The sequence below is a fragment of the Peromyscus leucopus genome, chromosome 3, assembly GCF_004664715.2.
Source record: "Peromyscus leucopus breed LL Stock chromosome 3, UCI_PerLeu_2.1, whole genome shotgun sequence".
Taxonomy (NCBI): domain Eukaryota; kingdom Metazoa; phylum Chordata; class Mammalia; order Rodentia; family Cricetidae; genus Peromyscus; species Peromyscus leucopus.
This window is the reverse complement of record NC_051065.1, coordinates 49,025,008-49,052,801: the sequence shown is the minus strand read 5'-3', so window position 1 is coordinate 49,052,801 and position 27,794 is coordinate 49,025,008. Positions and strand designations below refer to the sequence as shown.

General features: G+C 46.1%; 1 protein-coding gene across 2 annotated transcripts in view; it reads left to right on the top strand.

Annotated features, from left to right (window-relative positions):
• The window catches only part of Tbxas1 (thromboxane A synthase 1), a 170,674-nt gene that overhangs the window by 43,137 nt on the left and 99,743 nt on the right, over positions 1-27,794 (top strand). Inside the window, exon 4 of one of the 2 annotated variants that reach the window (XM_028889303.2) lies at positions 23,312-23,408. The exons of the other annotated variant lie outside the window; for it this stretch is intronic. Coding sequence (XP_028745136.1) covers positions 23,312-23,408 — 97 coding nt within the window. The remainder of the gene's footprint in view (positions 1-23,311; positions 23,409-27,794) is intronic. 2 annotated transcript variants of the gene reach the window in all.

Here is a 27,794-nt window from a genome sequence, read left to right as displayed (position 1 = left end):
TTTCATTATTTATGGCTGAATGTGAGTGTGCATGTACATGCTTGCCTGCATGAGTGCGTGTGTGTATGTGTGACATTACATTTTATTTATCCATTCAGCTTTTGCTGAGCACCTAGATTGGTTCCATGTAGCAATAGCCATGGAGCATGCTGTGTATTTTGATGACTACTGAGTCCTAGCTTTTGTGACTGATACACAAAAGGAACAAAAGTATACTAACTCATTCTTTGAGTAGAAGCACTCAACAGAATAGTGTGTGTGTGTGTGTGTGTGTGTGTGTGTGTGTGTGTGTGTGTGAAAATCTCAATTTTCACTCTTCCCAGTCACCACTTGTTAGCTTAATGGATTTAGGCCAATCATTTACTTTCTACCCGTTTGCTTAGAGGTAAATGAGAGATTTGAACTGGATCAGTGACCTTAACACTCTGTTTAATTATGAACCTCAGTAAACAGAGATTGACCACTGTGATCCAGGACTCATGCCTGTGCAGGGCACACATGAGCGCTCACACTCACACAGAGAGACACACTCAGAGGAAGCAGAAGTTTGTAAAAGACTGCCTTATTTACTCCATAATCACCGCTGGGGTGCTTCATGAAAAAGGAGAGAAGTGAAAGCCGCTCACAATTCTCTAAACTGATTTTATAACCTCCGCATTCATTGGCTTTCCACTGCTGTGATTGACACCATGACCAAAAGCAGCTCGGGGAACAAAGGGTTTATTTCTGTTTACAGTTTTTAGTCCATCATAAAGGGAAGTCAGAGCAGGAACTCAGGGCAGAAACACGGAGGCGTGCCAAAGATGAATGCTGCTTCCTGGTTTGCTCAGCCTGCTTTCTAAGCCCACCCAGGACCACTTGCCCAGGGGTGGCTCTGCCCATGGTGGGTTGGGCCCCCCCCAGGCATGCATGCAGGCAATCTGATGGAGGCAACCCTCAATTAAGTCTCCCTCTTCCCAGACGACTCTAGCTTGTGTCGAGCTAACAAAATCCAACCAAGACAATCACTAGTGTGTCAAGACCATTAATTCAAAAGGAAAGGACAGGTGGTATCTGAAAGTCCTTTCCAGGTGGAAACTATGCAGCCTCCAGCTGATCATGACTCAACTTTTTTCAGTTTATGTTGGAAAAAAAAAAGTGTGTGTGTGTGTGTGTGTGTGTGTGTGTGTGTGTGTGTGTGTGTGTACACCCCTGGGGATTTAAGATTCCGAGAAAGCTCAGACAAAGTCATCAAGAGTCCCCTGTGGACAGCTGCCGCAGATCCAAGTGGCAGCACTGGTCCTCTGGCCATGGCACTCACAGCCCTGGCTCGAAGCCCAGGGCCAGCACCTCCTCCCGACAGCATCATCCTTCTTAGTCTTAAACCCACACAGTCAGCTATTCTTAAAATTACTTTTCAGTCCTATCCCAGAATCTTTTAAGCTAAGGAGTTCACAGAAATAACATATCAATTGACAGTTTAGTACATCAGAGTTATTTTACATTATGTAAAGTTACCTAAGGAATTTGTATGGCTTTTCTGCCTCAGCGTAGTGTGGCTGAAATACTCTCAAAGAAATGGGGCAGCAGAGAGAGTGACCTAGAAGCCACCCCGCTTAGTGTGGTAGATTAGGGATGGGAAACAGATAAGGCTCTGGACAGGGAGATGGCTCCAGCTGATGGGTAATGTCCAGCGTTCCATGGGTGTCTAATCTTTTGACATTACAGTATGACGCTATGGTTTACAAATGCGCCTGGCTACATTCCTAGCTATCTTAGGACACATACAGCCTGCAGGCTATAGACTGGACACACATGGAGGGTAAGAAGTAGAAGCTCCGTGTTCTAGCAAGCACTGGCCACAGTGGAATGGGCAGGAGAAGGATGCCCGTAGAGAAGGTCACTTGACAGTAGACGGGTGGCCCGTCAAGTAGCCATCAAGGAAGCCTGTCTTGGACATTAGGACTCAACTGAGAGGCCTCTGAGCCCTATAAAGGGAGCTGGTGGGAACATAAGATGGGCTCTGGGCCCAGGGATGAGTCACATATGCAGACTCAGTTCTGAGATTCAGAGCACAATATCAGCCCAAACAGAATCCAGCCCCAGGTCCAAGTACCCCTGTGAGGAAAATGCCCATCCTTTTGCAGCCCATCCAGACCAAGGAAACTGGTCTCCTACTACATTTCTGGGATCGTGTAGCTTCTGGTCCATAGTGGGGCCTGAAGGTAAGGATGGAGCCGCTTGGAGGGATGAGTGGAACGCCATAGAGGCTGCAGAGTCGGTTACAGATTTTCCAATTTGTCCTCCTTGATGTCTGTACCCAGATCTACAGCAGAGAAGCGCATACCAGTTTCCAGGTGGGAGGGAGCGAGCTGCTCCAACAGTGACAATCAGAGGTAGCATCAATAACTCCTTTATCCCCACATGACAAGCTGCACAGATGTGTTCCCAAACAATAGACTGGCTCACATTAGAGTTTTGTAAAAAGCTCCATCTCTAGCTAATCAGTTCAAATAAAAAAAATTCCACATTTAATTGAGTTGTACCTGCAACAAATCCAAGTTTTCAACCCAAAATGCATAATAGAGTTACATAACACTGTCATGAATCACTGTGACATTTGTCAAGGCAGTTTCTCTTCTGGAAGTAAGTCCTGATATTACAGAGCTTTATGCAAATGTCTCCTGTCAAGAACTCCTGTGCATAGCCTCAAGAATCACACATATTTACCCAATTCTGGCAGCTCTTAACTTTAATTAGCGGAGAAATTAAACAGCATTTCTACTCTGTCCAAAAAGATGGACAGACCATCTTTGCTTTCACAATTAAAAAAAATTATTTGTAAATTAAAAGAAGCAGAAAACACCCCGTCACATAGTACTTAAATCTCCTTTCTGATCACTATTTTGTGAGCAGAGAATCTTTTTCAGCTTCTCAGAAACTCTTGAATAATCTAGACATGATAGCATATGACTAGCCTTCAAGAGGTGGAGGCAGGAAAGTCATGAGTTCAAGGCCAACCTAGGCCACAGATGTATATATAGACTCAGTTCCGAGTCTGTATCTGAATCATCCCTCGGCCCTGGGGTGATTCTTAAAGCACCATCAGGCTATGCTGCAAAACATGAAAACAGCAAAACAAAATAAAATCCTTCAAGACAAGGGTGAACGGGGAGGAGGAGAGAGGAGAGGGAGGAGGAAAGAGGAGAGAGGGGGAGGAGAGGGGTGCTTGAATGATTAAAAAAAAGTTTGAATCTTTGTTGCTTACTGGCAGAAAATAAAGTATGGAATCTAAATGTCTAAAACCAAATCAGCTCCAAACATTAGCCCAACCGCTCAAACACACAAAGGTCACACGCCATCCATCACACGCAAGTGAAATTCTACTAAGTTCTGAATGATCAGAGTTCTTCATTAAAATGGACTGAGTCCTCCTTTCTTCTTCAAGACCCTTAAATCTTGGAGAGTTCGAGTTGTTTAGCAAGCATTCCAATTATTCCTGATCAGTCTTATGTGTAACATTTCCACAGCTATGCGCACAAAGCAATTCCCTGGCAAGGCACCACCGAGTTTTATGATGCTTCCATGCCTAGGGCAGATAATAGAAACTTAACTACTAAAATAACTTCCTTGATTATTCTTTGCATCTCAAGGCCCCATTCCTAACAACATATCCTCCATCTTGTCCTCCAACTGCAAGAATTTTGCAACCCACAGTACGAGGCTTTTCGTCCTGGGTTCAGTTCTCAGTCGATGGGTCTATCTATAAAGGTCTGGCTCCCTGACACATTCTCCAGACCCCACATTAGGGAAGCACTGTTAGTTAGTGATCCTATTCTTGCCTTTTCTAAAGAGGAACCTAGCCATGTATGCCCTGAACCAGGGGCTGGTGTTCAGCCTGTGTTACACGCGAGGATGTGCGGATTGTGGTCTTTTGAGTTACAACATCTGTCATCACCTCTAGGTGCCACTTAGTTGCAAGGGAATTAGGCAGTTTGATACCGGGTGGAAACTTCCTTTCCCAACAAGATGACTGTGGGGAGGATCTCCTGCCTTCCCCTCTCAGCTTTTGCATTGTTAATATGCCTGGTGCATATGAACCACCAAGAGGTGGCTGTCAGTGAATCTGCTTTTCTTTAAAGGTCGCCTCTAACTCTTCGACTTCTCAGCTCTGCCTCACTGCCAGTCCACACTTGTGTCCAATGGTCAACATAGCCCTCAGATTCCTCCCCCAACCAGGCAAAAGATTGTCAGGTGCTTCCCTTAGGTCTTTGCGTTCTCTGCTAGAGCTGGGTTCTCCAAACCACCCACGGAGAAAACGGTCTCTAGTCTTTGTCCTCCTCAGCCTGGAGTCTAATAGGATAACTTCACCTCCCTCCTCAGCATCCTAGATCCCACCCTTCTCCACATCCAAACCTGTGGATGGCTGCCAGGGCTTTGGGACCCAAGATGCCATAAGTTAACACTCACAGAACAATGGTTTTATCTGAGTCGGGGAGGGTGAACTTTCACGTACCCACAATTTGTCTGGAAGGATGGCTGTTGGACTGATGGTCCCTGCTTCACAGACAAAGCCAGATACTGAAAGTGCCACAAAGGACATTTAACTAAAGGACATTTCTTATTGTGAAGAAGGCAAAATCTACCGTCTTGATCGTTTCTCATTGTACAACCCAGTACTGCTAAACCACGTTCACAGAACTGTACAGTCACCACCATTCATGTGCACAGGTGCTTCACAAACTGAAATGATGTCCCTGGCAAACACTGCCCCTGTTCCCCTCTTTCCCCTGGCAACTACCATTGTGCTTTTCTTCTCCTTGACAGAATCACGCACTATTTGTCTTAATTCACTTAGGAAGATGTCCTCCTCAGTGTTCATCTATCTTGTACCATGTACCAGAATTTCCGTCCTCTTCTAGGAAACAAAAATAGCACACTGAATATATCCTCCGTGTTTTGTTGTTCAGCCATTGATGGACACTGGCCTCCTAACATTTGACTGCAGTAAATAATGAAGCCATGATCATGGATGTACAAGTATACATCCAAGACCCTGCTTTCAGTTCAGTAATACAACCATGATTACTGGCATGCAAATATTTCTTCAAGTTCCTGTTTTCAGTTTTTATAGCATGCATCCTAAAGGGAGAATTACACCATCAGATAGAAATTCTGCTTTTATTTGGCGGGGGCGGGGGGTGCTTTCTGTGCTGTTTTCCATAGCAACCCCATCATTTTACCTTTGGAGGATATTTTGTAGCAATGCCGTAGCCTTCCCTTTCCACCAAGATTAGGTGGTAATCATCGTTGTTGTCAAATCTTGAAAATGAACTCCAGATGAAATGTATGCTCTTCCTTGCAAAAACCCCTAGAACCCAACTGGCCAAGATGAACCCTGCATTTCTGATTGGAACATAAAAGACCAGTGATTTCCCCTCCAAATTTCCACTGGCTGTGAACCAGCTTGCACTTGAAAAAACAAAACAAAGCAAAGCTAGTCCCATTATCAACCAGTGCTTGTGCGTGTGGTGCCATGTATTCAGTTCATTTTAATGACTTCACAGCAATCTCCTTTCCAAGCTCCTTCTCTCATCAAACTCTTTATGATTTATGTGTCTACTCTTCCATTCAGCCTTCACCTCTTCAAGTTTCCTCTATCCCAGGAGCTCACTGTGGCCTTTGGGGCTCTGGTGCTGGTGTTGATTTCTGGTTTCTTGTTCATGGACTCTGCACATCTTCTCTCCACAGAACCAGCCCTTCAGTCTAGCTCTGTCAAGGTCAGGTCTGGTAGCTTGCTAATACAGTCTCTGAGCTGTTCCATAGGCACCTATTCCAACTTGAGACCATTTGCCGAAGGAGGTAAACTGGATTCCCCTTTGTACTCCACTGCCCCTGCACAAATACAGTCACTGAGAGAAATTGACCAGCTCCACATGTCCAAATGCAGTGGGGCCCACAGAGAAACATGTATCCAGGCACCTAAGCTTTGGAAGGGGCATAGAGATTTGGGCTAGGGTAGAATGGAGAAGAGTAGGCAATAAAGGTATGCTGGGGAAATGTGATATTGGATATCCACAGAGAACATTCTATTAGCCTTGGTGAGAAAACAGTGATTTGAATCATCAGAAATGGGGAAGAAAACAGATGGGAAATTTTACATAAGAAATTTCTGTAGGAAAAATAGCAGAATTGAACAAGACGAGCTATAAGAATGAAGGTGAATCAACTTGAATCATTGGTGCTGGCTTTGGGTTCTATGGTGGTGAATACTGATTGTCACTGGGCATGCCAAAAAGGGGGTTCTAGAATGTGTTAATCGAGGAGGGGAGATTTAACACACTCTAAACGCAGGTGACTTCATCCCATGGCTTGGGATCCTGGAGTAAATAATAAACAGAAAGAGAGGTGAGCACCAGCACCCATCTTTGCTTCCTGAGTGCCGATGCGGCTTGAGCATGCGCAAGCTTCTGCTCCCATGCCTTCCCTGCTGGATGGCCTGTAGCCTCAGACTTCGAGCCAAAACAGACCTTGCTTCCTTAAGTCGGGTTTTGGTCAGGTATTTTGTCACAACTGCAAGGAAAGTGACTAATTCCTGTTCTAAGGATAAAATGGGGACACCACAGTAGTGAGGAGACTGCACACGGCAAAGGGGAAAGGATTTCCTGCTTGCCTAATCAGCTGGAATGTGCTATAGTGCGCACCCAGGTCGCCATAACAAAATACCACACACTGGGTAACTTACAAACAATAGAAATTCACTTCTCATGGCTCTGGGGTGTGGGAAGCTCAATGTCAAGGCACCAGCAAGTCGGGTATCTGGTGGATGTTAGCTTTCTGGTTCATGGGTGTCCCCACATGGTGGAAGACGTAAAGGAACAATTTTGGGATCCTTTTGATAAGTGCACTAATTCTTAAAAGGGCTGTGTCCTCATGGCAACCCCACCCCCGGCCCATTTCTGAATATAATTACCTAAGGGATTAGGATGTCAACATACAGATTTGGGGGTGCAAACACTGAGGTAGTAGAAGAGTTGTTGACAACAGTGACAATGTGACTTAGGAATGAAAGCCTCTAAGGATCACATTCTACAAGAGGAAGGAGAAGGGAATGATGGGTGTGTCTGGACTCTGGAATCTTCCGCCTCTTATCCCTTGATAGTCTAATGAGCTTATTTCTCACAGTGTGTCCTTTGGTCCACTTCCACCAACAATAATGGTCGCTACATGGAAAATAAAAAGGAAGGGCCCCTCCTTAGCCAAATGGTGGAAACAGAATCCAAGGAACACAGACTCCGTTACTGCACTATCTCCATAGTTCCACAGAGTAAGATGCATAGACATTCTCCAAGTGAGAAACGCAAGGTACACTGTTTATTTGAACACAGGACTCTTCTGTGTCCCATCATATCTTTTGGGAGTAGAATATGAAAAACATGGAATAGAAACACAGACCTAATAACTAGTAAAATTCCATATAAGACAACAACCTCAAGCCAGATATGAAGGCTCATTCCTGTAACCCAAGGTAGGTACAGACAGATCAGAAGTTTATGGGTATCCTCTGTTGCATAGAGAGTTGGAGACTAGCCTGGGCTACATGAGACATTGTCTCAAAAACAGAACAAACAAACAACAGAAGAACATTAACAAGAGTCGTTTTCTCACCATTGTGAATTATCAGGACAACCATCAGTACCCACTATCTCTTTTTCAAAGTGCTCTGGGTGGGAGGGAGGGTTTCTCTTTTGTGCTATAGTAGAGAGGCTGTGCTACTGTGTACTCTAATTCCGTGTCTGCTCCCTTCTTATCCCAGCCCCCAGGATCCAGCCATCCCACAGCATTTAGTGTGCATGTCTGCGTGGCTTCACACACTATCATCATTTCATCATAGCATTTGTAGCCACTGTAGCATCAGAGGTCTCATGCCTGTGTTTTTGAGTTCCGTCATGTTGCTGTGTTCTCTTCAAATCTGTTGCTCTTCCCCACTGCCTCCCACCTGAGCCTCCCACCTGTCCACTCTCCCATGGCTTCCAGAAAACCCTCCTCTGGGCATCCTTTATGTGGCTCTTTAGGAGCCTGTAAGATAACATTCTGGGCTACCTTCTTTGCTTTTGTGACGGTAAGAAATGCTTATCTTTGTTCCCAGGGTCCATCTACATATCAAATGTTGTAATTAAAGAGTTGGATACATCCTTCCCATACAGTCTGGCATGTAACTATCCAACAATACTTAAGTTTGGCTGAGCTAATCATATAATTCAGAAACACAAGTGTCTTTAAGATGAAAAGGGCATGCATGTAGTAAGCAGTGGGCACTGGGTATATGATGTATTAGTTTGCTGTCCCACTGTTGTGGCAGAGTTCCAGGAGAAGCAACCTAGCTCGTGGTTTTAGAGATGTGGTTTGAATGAGAAATGTCACCCATAGGACACAAAGCCTTGCTGGAGGAAGTACGTCACTGGGGGGTGGGCTTTGAGAATTTGTAGCCTCAATCCACTTCCAGTTCACTCTCTCTCTTTTCCTGTTAGCAGTTGAGATATGAGATAAGACCTCTCAGCTTCCTGCTTCTGCTACCTGCTGCCCTGCCTCCCACACCGTTATGGACTCTCCCTCTGGGACCATAAAACAAAACAAACCCTTCTAGAAGATGTTTTGGCCCTGGCATTTTCTTACAGCAACAGGAAAGTAACTGATCTAAGAGGTTTCAGACCATGAGTGCCAGTTCTGTGCTGAGGCAGCATACCATGGTGGTAGCAGGAGACTGTTTACCTCATGGTGTCCAAGAAACAGAGTGGAGACAGGAAGGGTCCAGGGAAATGGATGCCTTCAAAGACCCATCTTGACATTTCCTTCAACAAGCCCCCCTCCCCCAGCATCTGAAGTTTCCACCACCTCTCAGTAGCTTGTTCAAACTTTGAATCCATAAATAGATGAAGCCATCATGAAGACAGAACCCTCATGGTCCGATGGTAACTCCCTGACACACACCCGAAGGTGTGCCTGATTAATCTCCTAGACATTTGTCAACACAATCAAGTTGATAACCAGGCTCCACCATAATAAAATTATCCCATGATATTTGCAGAAAAACATCTATCTGTAGAAGTCATTATAGAAAGTGAATCAGCCAGACTTAGACAATTGCAGCGTGTTTTCTCTCTGATGGAACCTAGCCTTTAAAGTGTATGAGTATGTAAAATGTATATGTTTATATATGTGTGTTTGTAGGTCATGAAACTAGAAAGGGGATCTCAGGAAAGGGAGATCTAAAGAGAGGTGGGAGATAGACAGGGTGATGGAACACATTGGATGGGAAACCAAAAAAGGGGGGATGAACAGAGAAGGAAGGGACCAGCTAGAGAGGGGAGTATCTGAGCAGGCAGTCAAGGAAGGGACCCAATGAAAGCAAACTGTAATAAGACACAGGTATGAAGATGCCAGGATGAAGCCTTGCTTTGTGTGCAGACCTAAACATCTTTTAAAAGGCCAGCCACCGTATAGGAATCTCTTTGTTAATCTGAAGCTCTCTTACCCCACTTTCCTTCTCAATGCTCATCGGAATCTCTAAGCATGCCTGCCTTAGGACATTTGCCTCTGTATCAGGCAATATAATTGTCTGTTCATTGTCAAGTTCTCCTGACGGGGTGTAAACTCCACAACAGGAAGTCATCTCTTGCCCATCCTCTTATTCTAGGCACCTAGAGCGGCATCTGGCATGGAACAGGTGCTTGTTAAATATTTGTTGAATGACTAAATGAATTGCCTCTTTTTCACAATAATTTTATCCCTAAGAGACCTCAAACATTAGGAAGATCTTATTTTGCTAATTTGGGTAACTGGTTTTTTTTCTAGAAGACAGAAAGAACAGGGAGAAATTCCTCTTAAAAATCAAAGCTTAGAGAAAGAGGGATCATGATTGTCCTTATCAAGAGTTAGTTCATCGAAGTACAAAATTGGTGTACACTATGAAGACCATCTTGGAATCTGAAGGACGAATAGAGGAGAGGTGTATTTGTGGGGCTAGTGGGGCTCCATCCACACAGGGCATTGGCCGGGTCCTTGCTGATCTGCTACCTCACGTCCTGCTCCCAGGGTGTTGCCATTGCCTGACCTCTCTGGGGTCAGCTTAGGGCACCATAGAGAACACTGGATTAGAAGCCATCATCTGGTCTTAACCCAGCTATTCTTAGTCAGGAAGTCCCAGGAATCTTTCAATCATTTGGTCACCTTTACAACATACCTGAGTACCTGCCTTTATCACAGGTTCAGCGATGTGGGACTTAGAGGTCGCTCAGAGCCCCGAGATAAGCTCATCAAGGATCCAGGAGTCTAACTGTGATTTCTTTATTCCTCTGGCCTGAGTTTCAAAGTCCTTCTTGTAGTCATTTGGCGTCTTGGGGGAGACCATACACATCAGGAGTCCCTTTCACAGCTGCTCGAGGCTAGGACCCCGAGTCCCTGCGTGTGGGTATGTGGGTCCTCTCATTTTCGTGTCTCGAGAGAATCCCGGCCCTAGTACATCCTCCTGAGTGAGGGGTGTTCTCAGGAGATGGTGCCTCCCATCCAGTTGTCTCTTTTCTTTGTGTTCATTTTCTTAGCTAAGAGATGTGTGTGCACACGTGTGTGTTTGGTCATCTTGAAGCTCACTTCCATTTCTAAAATACTATTATTTATGCTTAAAAATTCTCCCTTCCCTGTTTCTCTCCAGTTGTGTCTGAATCTCTTATTAAAAATTTCCTTTCTTGTTGTCACACATCTGGGCTTTCTAACACCCAGCTCAGGACAGCACATCCCTCGTTGGCACTGGGCTCTTCCTCTGCCTTCATTGTCTTTGCACAGGTGACAATGCCTTTACCACATCCTCTATTTATATTCCGAGTCTGTGTGGCAGGCGACTTTGCATTATACTTTCAAGTAAGTGTATATTCTATATGTATCTATATAATAGGATGGATGGACAGTCAGACAGATACACACACACACACACACACACACACACACACACACACACACACGCGCGCGCGACACACACACAATCTCCCTCCAGGACCCAAGAATATGCCTGGGTGTAGCGTGTAGGCAAAAATATTCAGGGACAGCCAAATGACTATTTTAATGTTTCTTTGTCCCTGTGGTACCATCCAACTATTTATTTAGTAGCTTAATGCTGTTGGCATCAACAACTTTGCCTTATAGGCTGTTTTTCATGTTTATGATTCTTACTGTGAAAAAAATCACTTGCCTAACATCTGTTCTGAATTTGTTTTTTGTTTTTTTTTCTTTATTTTTATTTATCTATTCCCGATTGAATTAAATTTGCACCAAGGACACTAACTTGAATTGGAATCTTTGGTGTCCTTCAGGATTTCTACACACTTCAATACATCTCTTAATTACTCTTTTTTTTTTATTGTTATGAGATACACATACATACCCCGCTCACACAGGCAGATTGGCTTGCAGCTTACCTCTGCCTGTCCCCCTCTGGGGAATACGTTTTATTAACTGAATAAATTAAATGGGCGGGTATACTCGATAGAGGAGGGAGGTTTATCGTTATAGGTTTTGTTTCAGATATTTTTCCCCTTTGCTGTTCAGTTCTCTCCTGTATCCATCGCTCTGTTTTTGGAGAAAGATTTACTATATCTTAATGTAGTCATAACTCACCAGGATGGGGGGCGCTTCATCTTTCAGATGAAGACTCTGAGGGCTGGAGCCGGAGAGGCTATCTTCCTGCATCCAGAAATGATGGAGAACCACCACCTCTGAGCCAGACTCAGAAGTAGATCATTGCCTGGACCCGTGACTCCCGGCAGACAAACTTAGGGCCTTTTTGGAAACACAGGCAGCCCCCTAGGAGAGCCTAGTCACTACCCACACACTACACCATTGTGTCAGCCCCGTTCACCCATGTTTCCATGGGTGCAGATGGGGAGAGGAGGTTAGGAAGCATGTAGAAGGCGATGTGAACTTGAGCAGCCCAGGGCAAGTCATAAGGGTGCTTCCTCTTCTTGGAACCTCCCCTGGTGGATCCATTGTTCTCTGGCCTTTCCTAGGGTGGCTTCATATGGGACTCCAGACCCTATTAACCCCCTGTTGTCACTAATGCTTAGAAACCTACCTAGAGACCCAATGCATATTCCTAGCAGTCAGCAGGAATGTTCTCAGGAAGGGTGAAAACCTGCTTTAATCCAAGCCTAGTGACATTTTCCACATACAGAGACAGTGGCCTAGATACCCTGAAGGGTTTACCCAGTCTCTCCACAGATCCAAATGCAGTGATCTCTCCCATGAATTCTCTGCTCATTCTAAGAAAGGACATCCACTTTGTGACCTCTCTTTGATGCTTCAAGATTTTTGCCCAGATCTCCCAATGGCACAAGACAGAGGGGTGGCTGTCCCATCTCTGTAAGTGCTCCCTGGTGGCCCTTCTTTTAGGTATGGTGTACTTGACAGTGACATCTGTCTGTGTGTAGCCTGAGCTGACAGTGGTGGCAGAGGCCACCATCTTTCCCCACAAGCGAGTTTCATTCTTGTCTCTTTTCTCAAAGAAAGTTAACATCTAATTTGGAAGGAAAACACAGACACTGTCCAAGGTGCATGAGAAATCTGGGTAGGAAGTGATAGTACTCCCAAAATAGAACAGGAATGGGCATGGGATCCAAGCTGTGAACGCCGAGGAGGCTTTTGGGAGGAGGTGGTACTTGACTATGGCCTCATGGGAAGCATAAGAGAACCTAAGGGAAAGGTGCACTCTGCTTGGGAAGAACCGTTAGGGAAAAGTCCTGAAGACGGGGCAGTGGGGCAGGAAGTGGAAAGCTGGAGAAGGAGACAGAGACGGTTCACAGCTCATCACGTATTAAAGTCTTGGTTCCGGGCTCAGGACGTTGGTGATTGCCCTTGCTCACAGCTATGGCATGGTTAAAGCAGGTCTTGCAGGCTGGTTTGCTGACTGGCAATGAGGTGGACTTGGTGTACAGCATGTCTGCTATGGACTCTTGTCTGTGGTGGAAGACAGGTTCCAGGGATGGACCCTCTTCTATCATTCCACTTAAAGATTCTCAGCTTGTATCTCTCTGCCTATAGATTAGTGCAGCTTTTAAATCTTATCAGAGAAATGTTATGCCATGGATAGTAATTAACACATAAATTCACAACTGGTCAGAGAGCAGAGAGTGTCAGTGGAGTGCTCAGCCACAAATGAGGTGTCTCTATCACCCTCACCCGCCCAAGGCTCGGGGACCATCAAGGAAGAGGTAGCAGACTTTAAGAGCCCGAGGTCAGGGAGGAGTAGACAGGAACAACGTCTCGTGGATATGACAGGGTCGTGTGTTCATGAACTCATAGCAGCTGGTGCCTGTAGAAGACAAGCACAAGATCAAACCAGACAACATGCCATCGTGGAGCTGGAAGAGACACAATGAAAGACCCTAACCCTTCAGGCTTACACCCCCAAGCCTCAGGAAAAGAGAAACTTGAAGCACCAGGAAGTGAGAAACTAAAAATCTAGTTCCAAGGGCAAACTGACTTAGCCATTGTTCAATCTCCCCTGCAACCATATAACAATGTAAAGAGATTTCTGTTAAGAGATGTGCTCAACTGTGACTGGGATAGTTGCAGGTGTTCCAGGAAGGACCAATCCCGCCCTGATATCCCGCCCCCCCCTTTGAGGTTTCAGGAAGAATGTACCTGTTGACGTAACTGTACCCCCTCTGTGATCACTCTGTACCCAGACCATGATCTTGTGAAATGAAATTGTATGGGAATTGTAATCTTATGGCTTTTGTGGGTTTTTCCTTTAAAAACCCCCATGTGGCTGCTGTAAGATGCGGCTCTTGCTCTTAGGAGTAGAGTTTGCCCTTCTATATAGAAGCTTAATAAATCCTCCTGCTATTGCATCAACTGGACTGGAGTCTGGGTTCTTAGGGCACCCACTTAAGACCCTAAACTTTGGGGTCCAACAACACGAGTCCCCTCCATAACCAATTACCAGCAGTTGACGACTTCTGGAGAAGGGAGGGTCAGTCTTCTTTAAGGTTGTGGTCCCAGAGGGTTGACCACAGTCCAGTGCATGGCCCCATGCCCATGAGTAGATGGGTAGCACAAATTAGCCTTAGAGAGCTATTTAAAAAGATGAAGTGGGGGAGGGGTATGGAAGGGGTGGGTCTGGGAGGCATTGGGGAGTGGGGGGGTGCTTATGATCAAAATATATTACGTAAAATTCTTAAAGAGTTTATAAATATTTTTTAAGTCAACTGCAGGAGTGAGGGCCCCAAGAACAGGGTGGGTGGCCTGAGTGCCTGTAGAGTTTTCCCATGCTAATAAGCACTTTGGATGGAAAATCTGCACAAAGCAAAGGACTATGGAGGAAGACTGCAAATTTAGGAAACCACAAATAACTTTTTCATAATAAGAGTGGGGGACTGTTTCTCAAACTGTGTGCTGAGACACCCCAGGGTGCCACAATTAATCCATAGGGTCCCCCTTAAATATTGTAAATGTTTATTGAAAAATACAGCGACATCTATTGGTCTCTACAAGAACTGCTTCCAATCTTGTAAGTCCATTGAGTGCATGTGTGCTTGTGTGTGTGTGTGTGTGTGTGTGTGTGTGTGTGTGTGTGTGTTTAAATATCTACTAAGTTGTTATAACGTGAATACTTATTGTGTGGACTTTGCTACTCAAAAACAAGAGTGTTAAGTAATTCTTTTGGCCCATGAGATGCTATAAAATTATTGAGTCAATAAGGAATACGTGGACTTTGGTAGAAAAACAGAAAGGCCCGTGGTTAAAGGTCAGGAAATTGGGGCTTGTTTCAAATAATAGAAACCCATCAGAACTTACAGTGGGTGAGATCACATAGTCACCTTCTGTCCCCAAAAGGTAGGTTTGGCCTTAATGGGGACTGGCTTTGGAGATACAGATCCCCACTGAGAGCTACTGCAATAGTCTATATAAAAGTGGCAAGGCCCAAACACAGTTGGCATGAATGGGATTCCAGCACCCTCCATGACAATATGGAAACTATAACTTCTATACAGCATTGTGGGGACGGCCTTACCAGGAGAGGCAGCTATCCCAGGGGCCATTAGCCCAGGGGTTGCTATTAGCCCAGGAGTTGCCATTAGCTCAGGAGCTGATTACTGAGCAGCTGAGGAGGAGCTACCGGCTGAGGAGGAGCCACCGGCCCAGGAGGAGCCACCGGCCCAGGAGGAGCCACCGGCCCAGGAGGAGTTGCTTAAGCCAAATGTCCAGGAACCGCAAACCCTCAAGTTAACTTTCTCTGGACTTCTTGGAATTTGTGAGTCTAGCCATTCATCATGGTCTTTGCCAGAGCACGTGACTGCCTTTTCCTGTGGAGCTTCCTGACACTTCCATGTCCAGCCAAAGGTGAGGTGTGAGGTCAGGACAGCAGCTGCCTTGCAGCCTCTCCACTGCTGGGAGGTGAGGCTGTCCCTGAGGCACAGTTTTGTAGAAGTCTGATGTCTAGTGGTCCACAGCAAATCTCATCAACCATGCGTTCATATTCCTTCTGCTGATGTGGGGGTGTCAAGTTTTCTTCAGAAACCCGAAACCCCACCATGGGCACCTATCAGTTCATTTCTCATAGACAGGGGCTGTCGCTGCCCACTGGCCACACTGACATCCAGCTTCAGTGCCAATAACCCGCCCACTGACCTTCACCATGACCTCTCTTATCAAAGAAGCAGGCTCAAGATGGACATGATCTGTCTAAGGTGGCACAGCTATTAATTGCAAACAAGGCCTGGAACTGAGTCCCCAAGACTCCAGTGCCCAAAGACACAGCATTGTCAACCTCACCTTGACCCCTGATGACCTCAGTAGGCCAACTTAGTGACAACTCCTTCCTACTTCTTCCAAAAGTCACACACTCACTGCGAAATCCTGACACACCAAAGAAATAAGTAACCCGAAAGGGAGAGTGCCCACATTTCCCTGCTCCAGATGCACGGCCAGGGTACTTGCCTCCAGACTTGCAGGAGTTTGTCGGCTGGTTGCCTGGCAGAGCATGCGCATACGTGCTCAATAAATACTTCTTGAATGTACTAATTAGTACTGGGCTTGACTGTTATTTATTAACAGAACCACAATGCTATTTTTATAAGGTGCAACTCCACCTAGCTGCGGAGCCTGGATCTTTCTGTGTGATTGTGAGTGACACACCCCCGCTCCTACCCAGGAATGGCCCTATCGTTTTGCCACCCCTGCCAGGAGCAGGCCTTCTAGAACAGGACCAGGTGGCCCCCAGGCTAATGCCACCAGTCTTGCTTGTCATGGTTCCCAGAAAGAAGGCAGCTGTGCTATTTTGGTTAGAGTGGTCAGTTTTGTATTTTTTTAAGAAAAAAGAAAGAGAAAAGAAAAGAAAACCACTAATTAAGCAAGTCAAACAAGTGTTATTTTTAACTTCACTGATTTGCCCACATTTTCTCTTCGACCAGGTGCTTTGGGGTTGAATAAGCAAATTATTATGTGCATAAATAAGTATAAATGAATAATCGGCTATGAATTTCTTGCCCCTGTAATAGTCAACGTGCAGCTTGGATTAGCGGAGAGACCTCACTTCCTTAATTAGGCTGGGAGGGGGTTTCTGGCCCATTAAGCAAGAATCTGCTCTCAGTCCGCACCTTTAAGAGAGTCAGTCTGTTGCGGGGTGGAGATATAGACAGCGTGGCTGGAGCTTGCCTGGGCCCTCCGCACACCTGCTTGCACTGGATTTTACAGACCAGGCTGGCCTGGAAGGAAAGGAAACGTTGGACATCTTGGAGAAGGACCCCTCTGAGGCAGGGGTCAGACAGTCCGTGTCTTGGTTTCCTGTTCCAGAAGTGAATAGAGTGACTTCCTCTTACATGCAGTGGTAGAGGTAGTGTGGGAGCTCAGGGCTGGGCAGGAAGCAAACACTGATGCTAACGATGGTTACCACCAGGGTTCTGAGAAGGACTCATGACCTAGCCACACATCGCTGACCAGTTTCGTGGTTTGGGATCTTTCTTTGCACCCTATTGGCTTAACCTTCGAGAACCATGATTTCATTTCCTTGGAATTCATAGGATTGGTAGGATTTAGAGCCACAGGGAATTACGATTACCTCAGTTTCACCCCCGTATTTCAGCTGCAGCACGAAGAGTTTGAGGGTTTATGTCTAAAACTGTCCCCTGCAAAAGGTGGCAGATGAGTACAGATCCCTCCTGCTGACCTCTGAGGCATACTGTACCTACCATCTCAGGAAGTAGGAAACAGGGAGCAGGACAATATATACCAGTGTGGTCCATTTTCTTTTGCTATCACAAAACACTTCAGACTGAGTGACTTATAAAGAAGAAAGGTTTCTCCGACTCTCAGTTCTGGAGGCTGGGAGGCTTGAAGTTGATGAGCTGCATCTGATCAGAGCCTCACGTGGATGGACGTTCTGTGCAGAGTCCAAAGCATCACATGGTGTGAAGACCTGGAAATGTTACCAAAGTGGCCTTTTGACAGCTCTGCTCTCGAGGTGACCCATTAATCCATCCCTTCTGAGGCTGAGCCTTTGTGGCCTAATCAGTCCCTGAAGGTACCACTGGACACACCTCTGAAGGCTGCATCCCTCCCAACGAAGATTAAATTAGAGCAAAGGTTTTGGTAGAAACATTTAAACCAAAGTACATACTAAAAAAAAAAAAAGAAAAAGAAAAAGAAAAAAAGAAAACAAAACAGAGATCATATTTTTTTTTCTTAAAGTTTCCTGGAGGCAGAACGACACTATACTAGTTCAGACTTTGTGATTATATGTAATAGAAACCCAACTCAAACTACAACACTTTTGATCCAGTGAAGGGATATAAGGGTCAGAGCCTGGAATTTGAAATTGTGCTTCCTAGACAGTCTCTCTCTGTGTGTCTTAAACCTCTGCTGGTATCTCTCAGCTCCTTCTGCAGATAGGTTCCCTTCATGAGGGAGGAAAATGATCCACACGCCCCCAGATTCATATGCTGAGCTGGAGTTTAGGTGCTGCAGGAGGTAGGTGACGCTTTGTGCCCCAACATCTATGGAAAAATCCCAGTGCATGCTGGATCATGTGTGCAACCCTTGGGCCAGTTACCAAGGATGGGGTGCTCTGCTTGGCCATGCCTGGATGATTAAATCCATCCCATGAGCTGAGAGGCATGGTTCTGTAATTAACCTTGCCTTCAGAGCTACATAATAGGATAAGAGGATGGCTTCTAAGGAGAAGAGATGGGCAGACCCATGTGGCGGAGCCATCCTGGGCTCTAGGAAGGAAGGCCGCACCTGCATAAGTCAAATACATTTTTCCCATTTAAGATCTTGCTAGGAGCTCCTCAAACTACAGATGAGCATTTTTATAAGCATAAATTCACAAGATTACACAATTTACATGTAAAATGGGGCCAGTTTCCTCACGAGGTTCATAAAGCAGCTCTGAGGCAATTCTAAAGGAATTGTTGCAAAATTGGTTTTAGCATTAGTAATATTACTAGAAAAATACAGAAAGACTCCCATGGTGGCTTCTTCCACCAGAATATACAAGTATTATTTTGCTTTTTTAAAAAAAATCCAGAGGGTGTACAAAATTATTTTGATCATAAGAAACTCAATACAAATATCTTGCCAAAATATACATGCCTCCCACAGTCTAAGGATTTGAGGAAATGAAAATGGGTGTGCCCTCTGCTCAGACAGAGATAAAGATTTGTAAGGTGGGGCCCTGATTTGTTCACTGTCAATGGCATCAGAATCCCCTGGGAGCTTGTTAAAATAAGTAGTGATTGGTCCCACCCCTGCCTGAGACTAGGCCTGGTAGGCGTGGGTGGGGCCCATCCTTCCTTAAGTGCTCCAGTTTTGGCTTTGGCCAGCTGCTGAGGCTCTGAGCCACTGTCCTACGAGGGTAGCCCATCTTCTAGTATCAGAATCTGAGAACTAGTTCTTATGTAGGTTTCTACTAGTTCTTATGTAGGTTTCTGGTAGGCTTGGCTGGGAACGGGTCTATGTCTTTAAGCTTTATTAACTTCCTGAATGAGTTGTAAAATGTTATCTTAGTTTGAGATATTATAGATGCAGAGGGATTTATAAACAAATGAAGAAAAAATGTATAGGAAAGCCCAGTGTCTTCCTGATCTAGTGTTACCTCATAGTGATCTGCACCACACTCAGGTAAAACTACAGCATGTCATCAAAACCAGCAGGTGAAACCCGGCTCATGCAGAGATCATGCCGATTTTATCCAAGTGTATATGCACACATGAGTGTGTATGTGTAGATATATATGTATGTATCTCTCTCTCTCGGCCAATATCATAGTTTCAGCTGCTACTGTCAAGTTGCTGATACACTCATTTCTCCTGCTTCATTCTTCAGAGAAAAAAATCAGTTATTCTAAATCTTTGGTCTCCCCATACAAACTCTAGAGTAAGTTTGTCCATGCTTATATTCATTCTCGGTAGGATTTTGATTGGAAACGCATCATATCTGCAGGCAGCTGAAGTAGGATTGGGCCTTTGTAGTGTCTTCCAACCCACGGACATGGTTTGTCTCTGCATTTACCTAGGGGTCCTTAAACTTCTTTCATTAAGAGTGTGCATGTGCATGTGTGTGTGTGTGTGTGTGTGTGTGTGTGTGTGTGTGTGTGTGTGCATGTGTGTGTGTTGTCTGTTTGTTTTACAATGATGGGAAATGAATCCAGGACCTCATGAGCTGGGCAAATGTTCTATCACTGGGCGCCATCCCTAGTTGGTTCTGTGTGGGTTTCCCCTAAACTTTTTAAAATTATACTTACTGCAGTAGTTTGGATGAGAATGACTTTAAAATTATGCATTTCATCATTGTGGTCATAGGACCGTTTAGACTGTTATCATATTTTTCTCTTACTAGTGTTTTTATCAGCATGAAAAGCAATGGGCTCTACAACAGCATTTTCACACCCACTTCCTTTATCCTCTGCCACTCCCTTTCGGGTCCTTCTGTCCCCTCCTTGCTATTTTTCTTTCTCTGTCTATTATGTGTGCATATGTGTGGGAGTCTGTACGGGCCATAGGAGGGCATCAGATCCCCTGGAGCACTTACAGGTAGTTGGGAGCTACCATGTGGATGCTGGGAACCAAACCCAGGTCCTCTGCAAGAGCAACGTGTGCACCTAACTGTTGAGCCATCACAGGCTCTATTTATGATTTATTAAAATGTTTCTATCATTTCGTGTCATGTTCTTAGTTGCATAGGTATGCATCGTAGTTTATCTTGGTCTATGAGTATGGCTGCCTTCCCATGGTGAGTGACACGTGCAAACCTTCCACATTGGTTTGCCTTCTTACTTCAGCTTTTCTTCCACATGTGTTGATCACAGTTGATGATCCTGTAGCTCTTGCTCCAGCCATCCAGCATACGTGAAGAAGTCTCTGAGCAGGGGGATAGCTGTTACGTTTCATCCAATCTGCAGTCTTTGTTTCTTCCGTTATCATTCCACTTCTCCCTGGAGAATCTCCTTTTGCCTTCCTTTGAGGGTAGATCTACCAGTGACCAATTCTCTTAGTCATTCTTCTTCTTAAAATGTAATTTTTAACCTGTTTCCTGAAAGATGCAGTCACTAGACAAATATTAGCCTGTACCAGCTAAAATATGCCAATTCCTTCTGACTCCCAGGATTTTGGCCTGTGCATGTAGACATGTTTGTGCATGTGTACACATTTATGCGTGTGCATATGTGTGCACATGTGCATGGAAGTCAGGGATCAATGTTTGATGTCTTCGCCCATCCCTCTCAACTTTGTATTTTGAGACAGGATCTTTCCCTGAAATTGGAGCTCAGTGTTTGGTAGAACTGGCTGGCCGGCAAGGCCCAACGATTCTCCACCTCTCTAGAGTTAGGTGTGTACCGTCATTGCCCGGCTTTTCCTCCCATGGGTGCTGGGAATTTGAACTCAAGTTCAACAGCAAAAAAAGTCAACTGAGTTATCTTTCCAGTCCCCTAGTTTCCATTCTCTCTCTCTCTCTCTCTCTCTCTCTCTCTCTCTCTCTCTCTCTCTCTCTCTCCTCTCTCTCCCTCTCTCTCTCTCTCTCTCTCTCTCTCTCTCTCCCTCCCTCCCTCCCCCACCTACCTTTCCCTTCCTACTTTGTGTGTTGTTGGTATGTGTTCTGCTCTGCCATTCCCCGCCTTATGACAGGGTCTCTCACAGAACCTGTCGCTAAGCCACCCCAGTCATCCTCCTGTCTCCATACACTGGGATTATAGAAACACTGCCACACCTGGGTTCTGAGGACCTCAGCTCAGGTCCTCATCTTGGCACAAGTTCTCTCTCCGACCAAGCTGTCTTCTGAGTACCAGTCTCCGTGACTTCTGATGAGAAATCTGCCATCCTTTGAATCAACCTTCCCACAAGGAGCCGCTAAAGACTCTTCCTCTTTATTTTGCCATTTTTTTCCTCCCACAAGCTGGACTGTGGCGTTGTCTTGGTGTGTGTTTCTTTGTGTTTAGACTATTTGAGGTTCATTTGGCTTCTTGAATTTTTAACTTAGTCTTTTTTTCAGACCGAGGGATTTTCAGCTAGTGCTTCCTCAGATGAAGGGATTTAAAGAACACTTAAGTCCGAGAGCCCTGCTCTGGGCGGAGGCAAGGGGTGGACAGAGTCCTGTAAAATGTTCGTTCTTGGCCTGGTTCTCTCTCTGGTTCTCAGAAGACTCCATGACACCTGCCACAGATTTTATAACAGTGTTGGTTAATGGCTGCCCTGGGTTATCTTCAGTGTTCTTGGTTAAAAACAGTAAGAAACTAGTTTGTGGCCTTTCTTTGTACCACATCTGTTAAATCCCTGTGGTCCAAAGTCTTCCCTAACAATTTTGGAAAATATGATCACTTGGTTGAATATTTTCTGAGTGTCTGATAGATGCTAGATAAATCTTTTTTCTTGAAAAAAAATGTGTGAGTGTGTTATATTGTGTACCCCACTCAAGTATTGTGCACATATGTGTATGCATGATGTGGAGGTCAAAGGCCAGTGTTGAGTGTCACCTTTAATCACTCTCTACTTTATTTTTTGAGACAAGGTCTTTTACTGAACCTGGGGCTCACAGGCTGGCTGGCCGCCGTGACAATCTTCCGGTCCTGGGGTTCTGGAAGTTCATGGCGATACCCAGCTTTCTTTACATGAATGCTGGGGATCCGAACTCAGGTCCTCATGCTTGTGTGACAGGTGCTTTGCCAGTTGGGCCATCTCACCAGCCCCTTCTTATTTTTTCCCCCCTTATTTTGTGAAGGGAAAAATAATTTTTAAATGAACATCATTTTGGCTTATGAAAAGCTGGGTTAGAATGCCAGGGCAAACTCGGCTGCTTTTTAAATGTGATTTCCCTTTTAAAACCTGACCCATGCTGCTCCGAACAGGCTACAGCAGCCAGTCAGTTAGTTACACCCAGGAATGTGTCAGCTCACACACTGGAAGCATGCCTGGCACCATGGCCTCATCATCATTCAGCTTTGCTGTGCACGGTTAGTTTCCTGTCACTCACAGTGCTACCCAAGTAGGTGGGGCCCTGGGGCCCTCACAGTGCTACCCAAGCAGGTGGGTCCCTGGGGCCCTCACAGTGTCACCCAAGCAGGTGGGGCCCTGGGTCGCTCACAGTGTCACCCAAGCAGGTGGGGCCCTGGGTCACTCACAGTGCTACCCAAGCAGGTGGGGCCCTAGGTCTTGGTGGTTTGGGTCCTCGGGACTTTCATAAAGATCAGCTGTGTATGTAAGCACTTCCTCTGGCCAGAGGTCACCAGCAGCAGGTGACTGGCTGAGGCTGTCCTCCACTTCTCAGAAGCTGTGAGTGTCTGCTGAGCTCCCTTGTACAAAGCTCAGCCTTTCGGAAGCAGGGTTAATCATTCCCATGTTCTCTCTGACATCTGCTTATTCATTCAGTATAGAATTAGTATAAATGTTTTCGTTCTAAAATGCCAGCCTCTCGTGTTTGGAAAACTCTGCCATTTCCCTCCATCTAACTGTTGGATCTCAGGAGCTCTTGTTCGTGCATTGACATTTATCGACCTGTGTTTTCTCTCAGCCCATAAGCTGCCTGAGTCAGGGACTGTGTCTTATCTGAATTTCCAGTGCTGGGACAAGGTGGCAGTCTGCAAGCGTTGATGGGAAGCGCTTTGGCGACACTTTATCGCAAATCTACTATTGCTCGCCACTGGAGCCTGTACCCTCTCATCTCTGTATTTAATTCTCACTTACTGTTCACCCTTCATTCTAAAGCCCCTGTGAGTTCTTTTAGAGGGGAGGGGTAGCAGAACTGGGTAAACGTGCCATGTTTTAAAAGCAATTGGTTTGATCTTTTCTAGGTACTATCTTGGTCGTCGGATGTACGTTGTCATTTCTGAGCCAGACATGATCAAGCAGGTGTTGGTTGAGAACTTCACCAACTTTTCCAACAGGATGGTATGTAGTTTCTCTGTGTGTGTGTGTGTGTGTGTGTGTGTGTGTGTGTGTGTGTGTGTATGAGTGGGGGTGGGGTCATCCTAAGATGGAAGAACTTACAGGTATGGAGGGGTGGCTTGTGATAGCTAACCTTGGTTGACAGTTTGACTCACTTATGAAGAAGGCGCCTCAGCAGAGGAATTGCCTCCGTCAGACCGTTGTGTGGGCATGTCTGTGGGACAGTTTCTCGATGGCTAATTGATGTTGGAATGTCCAAGCCTACTGTGGGCAGTAACATCCCTAGACTGGTAGCCCTGGATTATATAAGAAAGGTAGCTAAACATAAGCCTAGAAGCAAGCCAGTAAGAAATGTTCCTCCATGGTCTCCGCTTCAGTTTCTGCCTTGAGGTACTGCCCTGTCGCCCATTGGTAATGGGGGCTGTAAGATAAAATAAACCCTTTCCTCTCCAGATTGCTTTCGGTCGTGGTGTTTATCACAGCAACAGGGCGTTTGTTATTTTATTGTTGTTGCTGTGACAAAATACTCTGTTGAAAAGTAACTCATAGAAGGAAGAGTTTATTTTAGATTCCAGAGGGATGGGTCCACCATGGTGGAGAAGACAGAGCAGCAAGCTGTGGCCAGAGAAGGAAGCTGAGAGCTGACATCTTCAAATGTAAACCGGAAGCAGAACAAAACAGGAAGTGAGGCGAGACGACACACACTCAAAGGTTCCACAACCGTCCCAAACTGCACCTGTGGCGGGGGACCAAGTGTTCAAATAGCTGAGCGTCCGAGGGCCATTCTCATCTAAACCACCACAAACAGGAAGCAAAGTGCCCAGGCTTCTGTGGGGCTGAGGTCTCCTCCCCTCAGAACTTAGCTCCCTGGTGAGCACAGGGTTTTGAGAGCTGCCCAGCACTGCTGCAAAGATGGCATTTACACCTAAGAAACACTCCAAGAAAGCTGGAGCAAAAGAGAAATTGGAGCTAGCAGAAACGCTAAAGCCAGGAGCATTGGCTAAAGCTGTGTTCAAAGCTGGAAGATCCACAGGGCACAGGCCATGTGACCGAGAAACAGCGAGCAAGGTTAATACACGCCAGCGGGAGAGCGGACTTGGAGGGTCTTTCTGTGCAACTGGGAAAGCTAAAGAGAGAAGGTAAACAACTTCAGTAGGGAAATCAGCCCCCAGGTATTAACAGCAGGAGTCGACAGAGGCCCCGCGCCAGTTCAAGTCCCCAGCCCTCTTCTTGCTTTTTACCTTTAATGAGAAAATTCCAAATGGAAGAAACGGCGGTGTTTAGTGCCGCCCATATTTTCCCAAGGTGAGGAGACGGACATTCTAACAAAGAAGGGTAGTTTACGGGGTGTGTGTGTGTGTGTGTGTGTGTGTGTGTGTGTGTAAGCATGTGTGTACACAATGTGCAAGTGTATGTGTGTGGGTGCATGCAGGCTACAGTGTAGGTGTAGAGGTCAGAAGACAACCCAAGCATTTGTCTATTTCTGCCTTCCACCTTGTTTGAGACAGACTCTCTTGTCGCTTGCCGCTCTATACACCGAACTAGCTGGCTGGTGAACGTTTAGGAATTCTCCTGCGTCCCTCTCATCTTCTTGTAGAAACACTGGGACTGAAGACATGAGCCGCTCAGTCTGACTTTGCAGAGGTCTGTGGATCCAAACACAGGTCCTCACCTGCAGCAGCAAGCGTTCTAGCCACTGAGCCGGCCCTCCAGCCCCGGACTACACTCACCATTCTTCCAGAGACTGTTGGTAACGCAGTCATTCTTTTGTTGACTGCCTGGCAACCCTGTGCACACCTGCCTTAGGCTAGACACTCTGAGGATGTTAACTGTAAAGAGGGAGAAGACGGCGTCCCATCCTCAGGTCTTGTGGAGCTAGCAGACCAGCGGGACATTTGCAGGATGCATGGGGCGGCTCCCACAGTGGGAAGTGCCGGGTTATCCAGGGTTCAAGTGCGAAAACTTAACTTAAGACACCATGAACTTGGGACAGAGTGATAAAACAGCAGGCCCCCTCCTGCGTTCTGTGCAGACTGAACAATGCAGGGCGGGTTTTGGTCATCACAGAATACACGAGGGGTGGACAGAAGGCGCAGCAGCTTAGAGCACTTGCTACTCTTGCAGAGGACCTGGGTTTGATTTTCAGCACCCACGTGACAGCTCACAATTTCCTGTAATTCCAGTTCTAGGGACTCTAATGCTGCCTTCTGACCTCTCCCGGCAGTGTACCCATGGGGTGCACAGACATATATGTGGGCAAACACTCATGACACATAAAATAAAAAAGTATGTAAGAGATTGATACAGTGAACCTGCCCATTTCACAGACAGGAACACTGAGGCCCACGGGGCTACATGGTTAGCCCATTCACAGACTAATTTGAGGATGGGCAGAGGTACAAGGGTCACCTCCCACTTCAAGGCCAGCACTCTCTTTCCTTCACTACCCCAACAGGTGTCTGGGTGACACTTCTAGATAGCAAAGTTTAACAGAGTGGTTGGCCTCTTACCCTAAATCCCAAATGTGCTCATCTTCTAGCCCAGTTCCATGCCCCACATGCCACTAGAAGGAGGTGACCACATGGCATCCTGCCTCCACGTCCTTCGAGTGGCCAAGGGAATCACATGGCTTAGCCGCTTCCTGCTGCTTTGAGTATTGTCATTCTTACACCCAAAGACCCCTGGCAGACTGCGCCCTGCTGGGACCCAGGAGACCAAGCCTGACGGCTCGCTCGGCCAGACTTGTGAGTTACGGGATGTGTGTCAAAGAACTCAGACAGCCAAGTCATAGCTATAGTCTAGCATAGTCCTGCCATGTTTCCTGAGCCCACCTGAGCCCCTGAAGGCGACAGGGGCATTGGCGTTCTGAGTCTCTATTTGACTTCCCACCACACCCGAGATGGTTGTGGGGCAGGAGACCCCGAGAGCTGGCCCTGAAGAGACCTGCACTCTGATGGGCGTGTAAGGTGAAAACAGACCCAATGGACATGTTCGAGCAGAGGCCACTAAATAAGCTGGCCTCTGTCAGCTTCTTCCCCGCACTGTTTTTTTCTTTTGTTTGTTTGTTTTTCTGCACTCTTTAATTTCCTCCTCCCAAACTAGGGCCTGGCCTAACTGCAGACTGTGGCTCACAGTTCCTTTCCTCTTCCACTCAATGAGGGACGGAGCGTTCAGCTCTTGAGGTCTTCCCACAGATGGAAGAACCTCTAACTCAGACAATCCACACGTTCCAACCTAACCCTCTCTGCTCTCCAGCATAAGGCGTCCCTCCAGTCACCCTGGCCTCTATAGTCGCTCCGTACTCTCAGAGCCTGCCGCCAGATCTTTGCAAATGCCAACAATTCCTAAAATAAGAGGGACTACAACAACAAGGCTCGCTGTGCTAATTAGCACTGTGAGTTTGAGTAGATCTAAGTTCTTAGAGCCTCCTGTTCCTCCTTTGGAAACTGGGGGTATATAAGCTACCTTACTATGCTGATGATAGACGGGACCACTCATGCAAGCCAGGGCCCCTGCGCAGTGCTTGGCAGGGTCAACAACTGCTCAATATCCATTGGCTGCTTTCAACCTTTCATCTCTCCTGCACCTATGCAAAACCCAGCTGTTCTTCAAGGCTCTCTTAGAGTCTGCCTCCTCCAGGAAGCCTTCCCTGCCTCCATCCACATTTCCCCTTCTCTGTACTCTCATACTTTCATTTACCTGCATCATTTGTCTTTGTGACTAGCCCCATCGAAACCTCTGGCTTTTGTCCTAACTTAGTGGTTTATTTTTTTCAAGCCTAAGGACCATATTTTCTACATCCTCTTTATACTTTATGGTCCAAACACATAATGACCATGGCTTGAGTGAGTATGAAATATCTCCCCATGTGCTCACGTGTTTGAACACTTGCTCCCGAGCTGGTGCTTCTGTTTTGGAACGGCTGTAGAGTTTTCAGAAGAATGGGGCTTAGATGACGGGGAATGGGTCCCTGGAGAGTAGGTCTTAGCAATCACAGGGCTGTCTATCTCAGCTTCTGGTCTACCAAGATATGAACAAGCAGCTTCATGCTCCTGGCGCCAATTCAGTGAGCTGCTGTCCCCATGACTCGGCCACTGTGATGCACTGTGCACTTACACCATGTAGACGAATAAATCCGTCCTCTGTAAGTTACTGCATGTCAGGTATTTGGCCACGACAATGAGAAAGATAAATAATGCAACACGTCTTATGAATCCAAATGGAATATGCAAATGTCCATAAGCTTGGCCTTCTCTGTATGAGGTATGCCTGAACCTGGAGATTCCATATCTACGTCCCAGCAAGGTCATTCACAAACGTAAGAGGACCCATCATAGATTCGATCTCTAGGAAACCCTAGCGATCCTTTTCCATCTGGGATGACTGTGT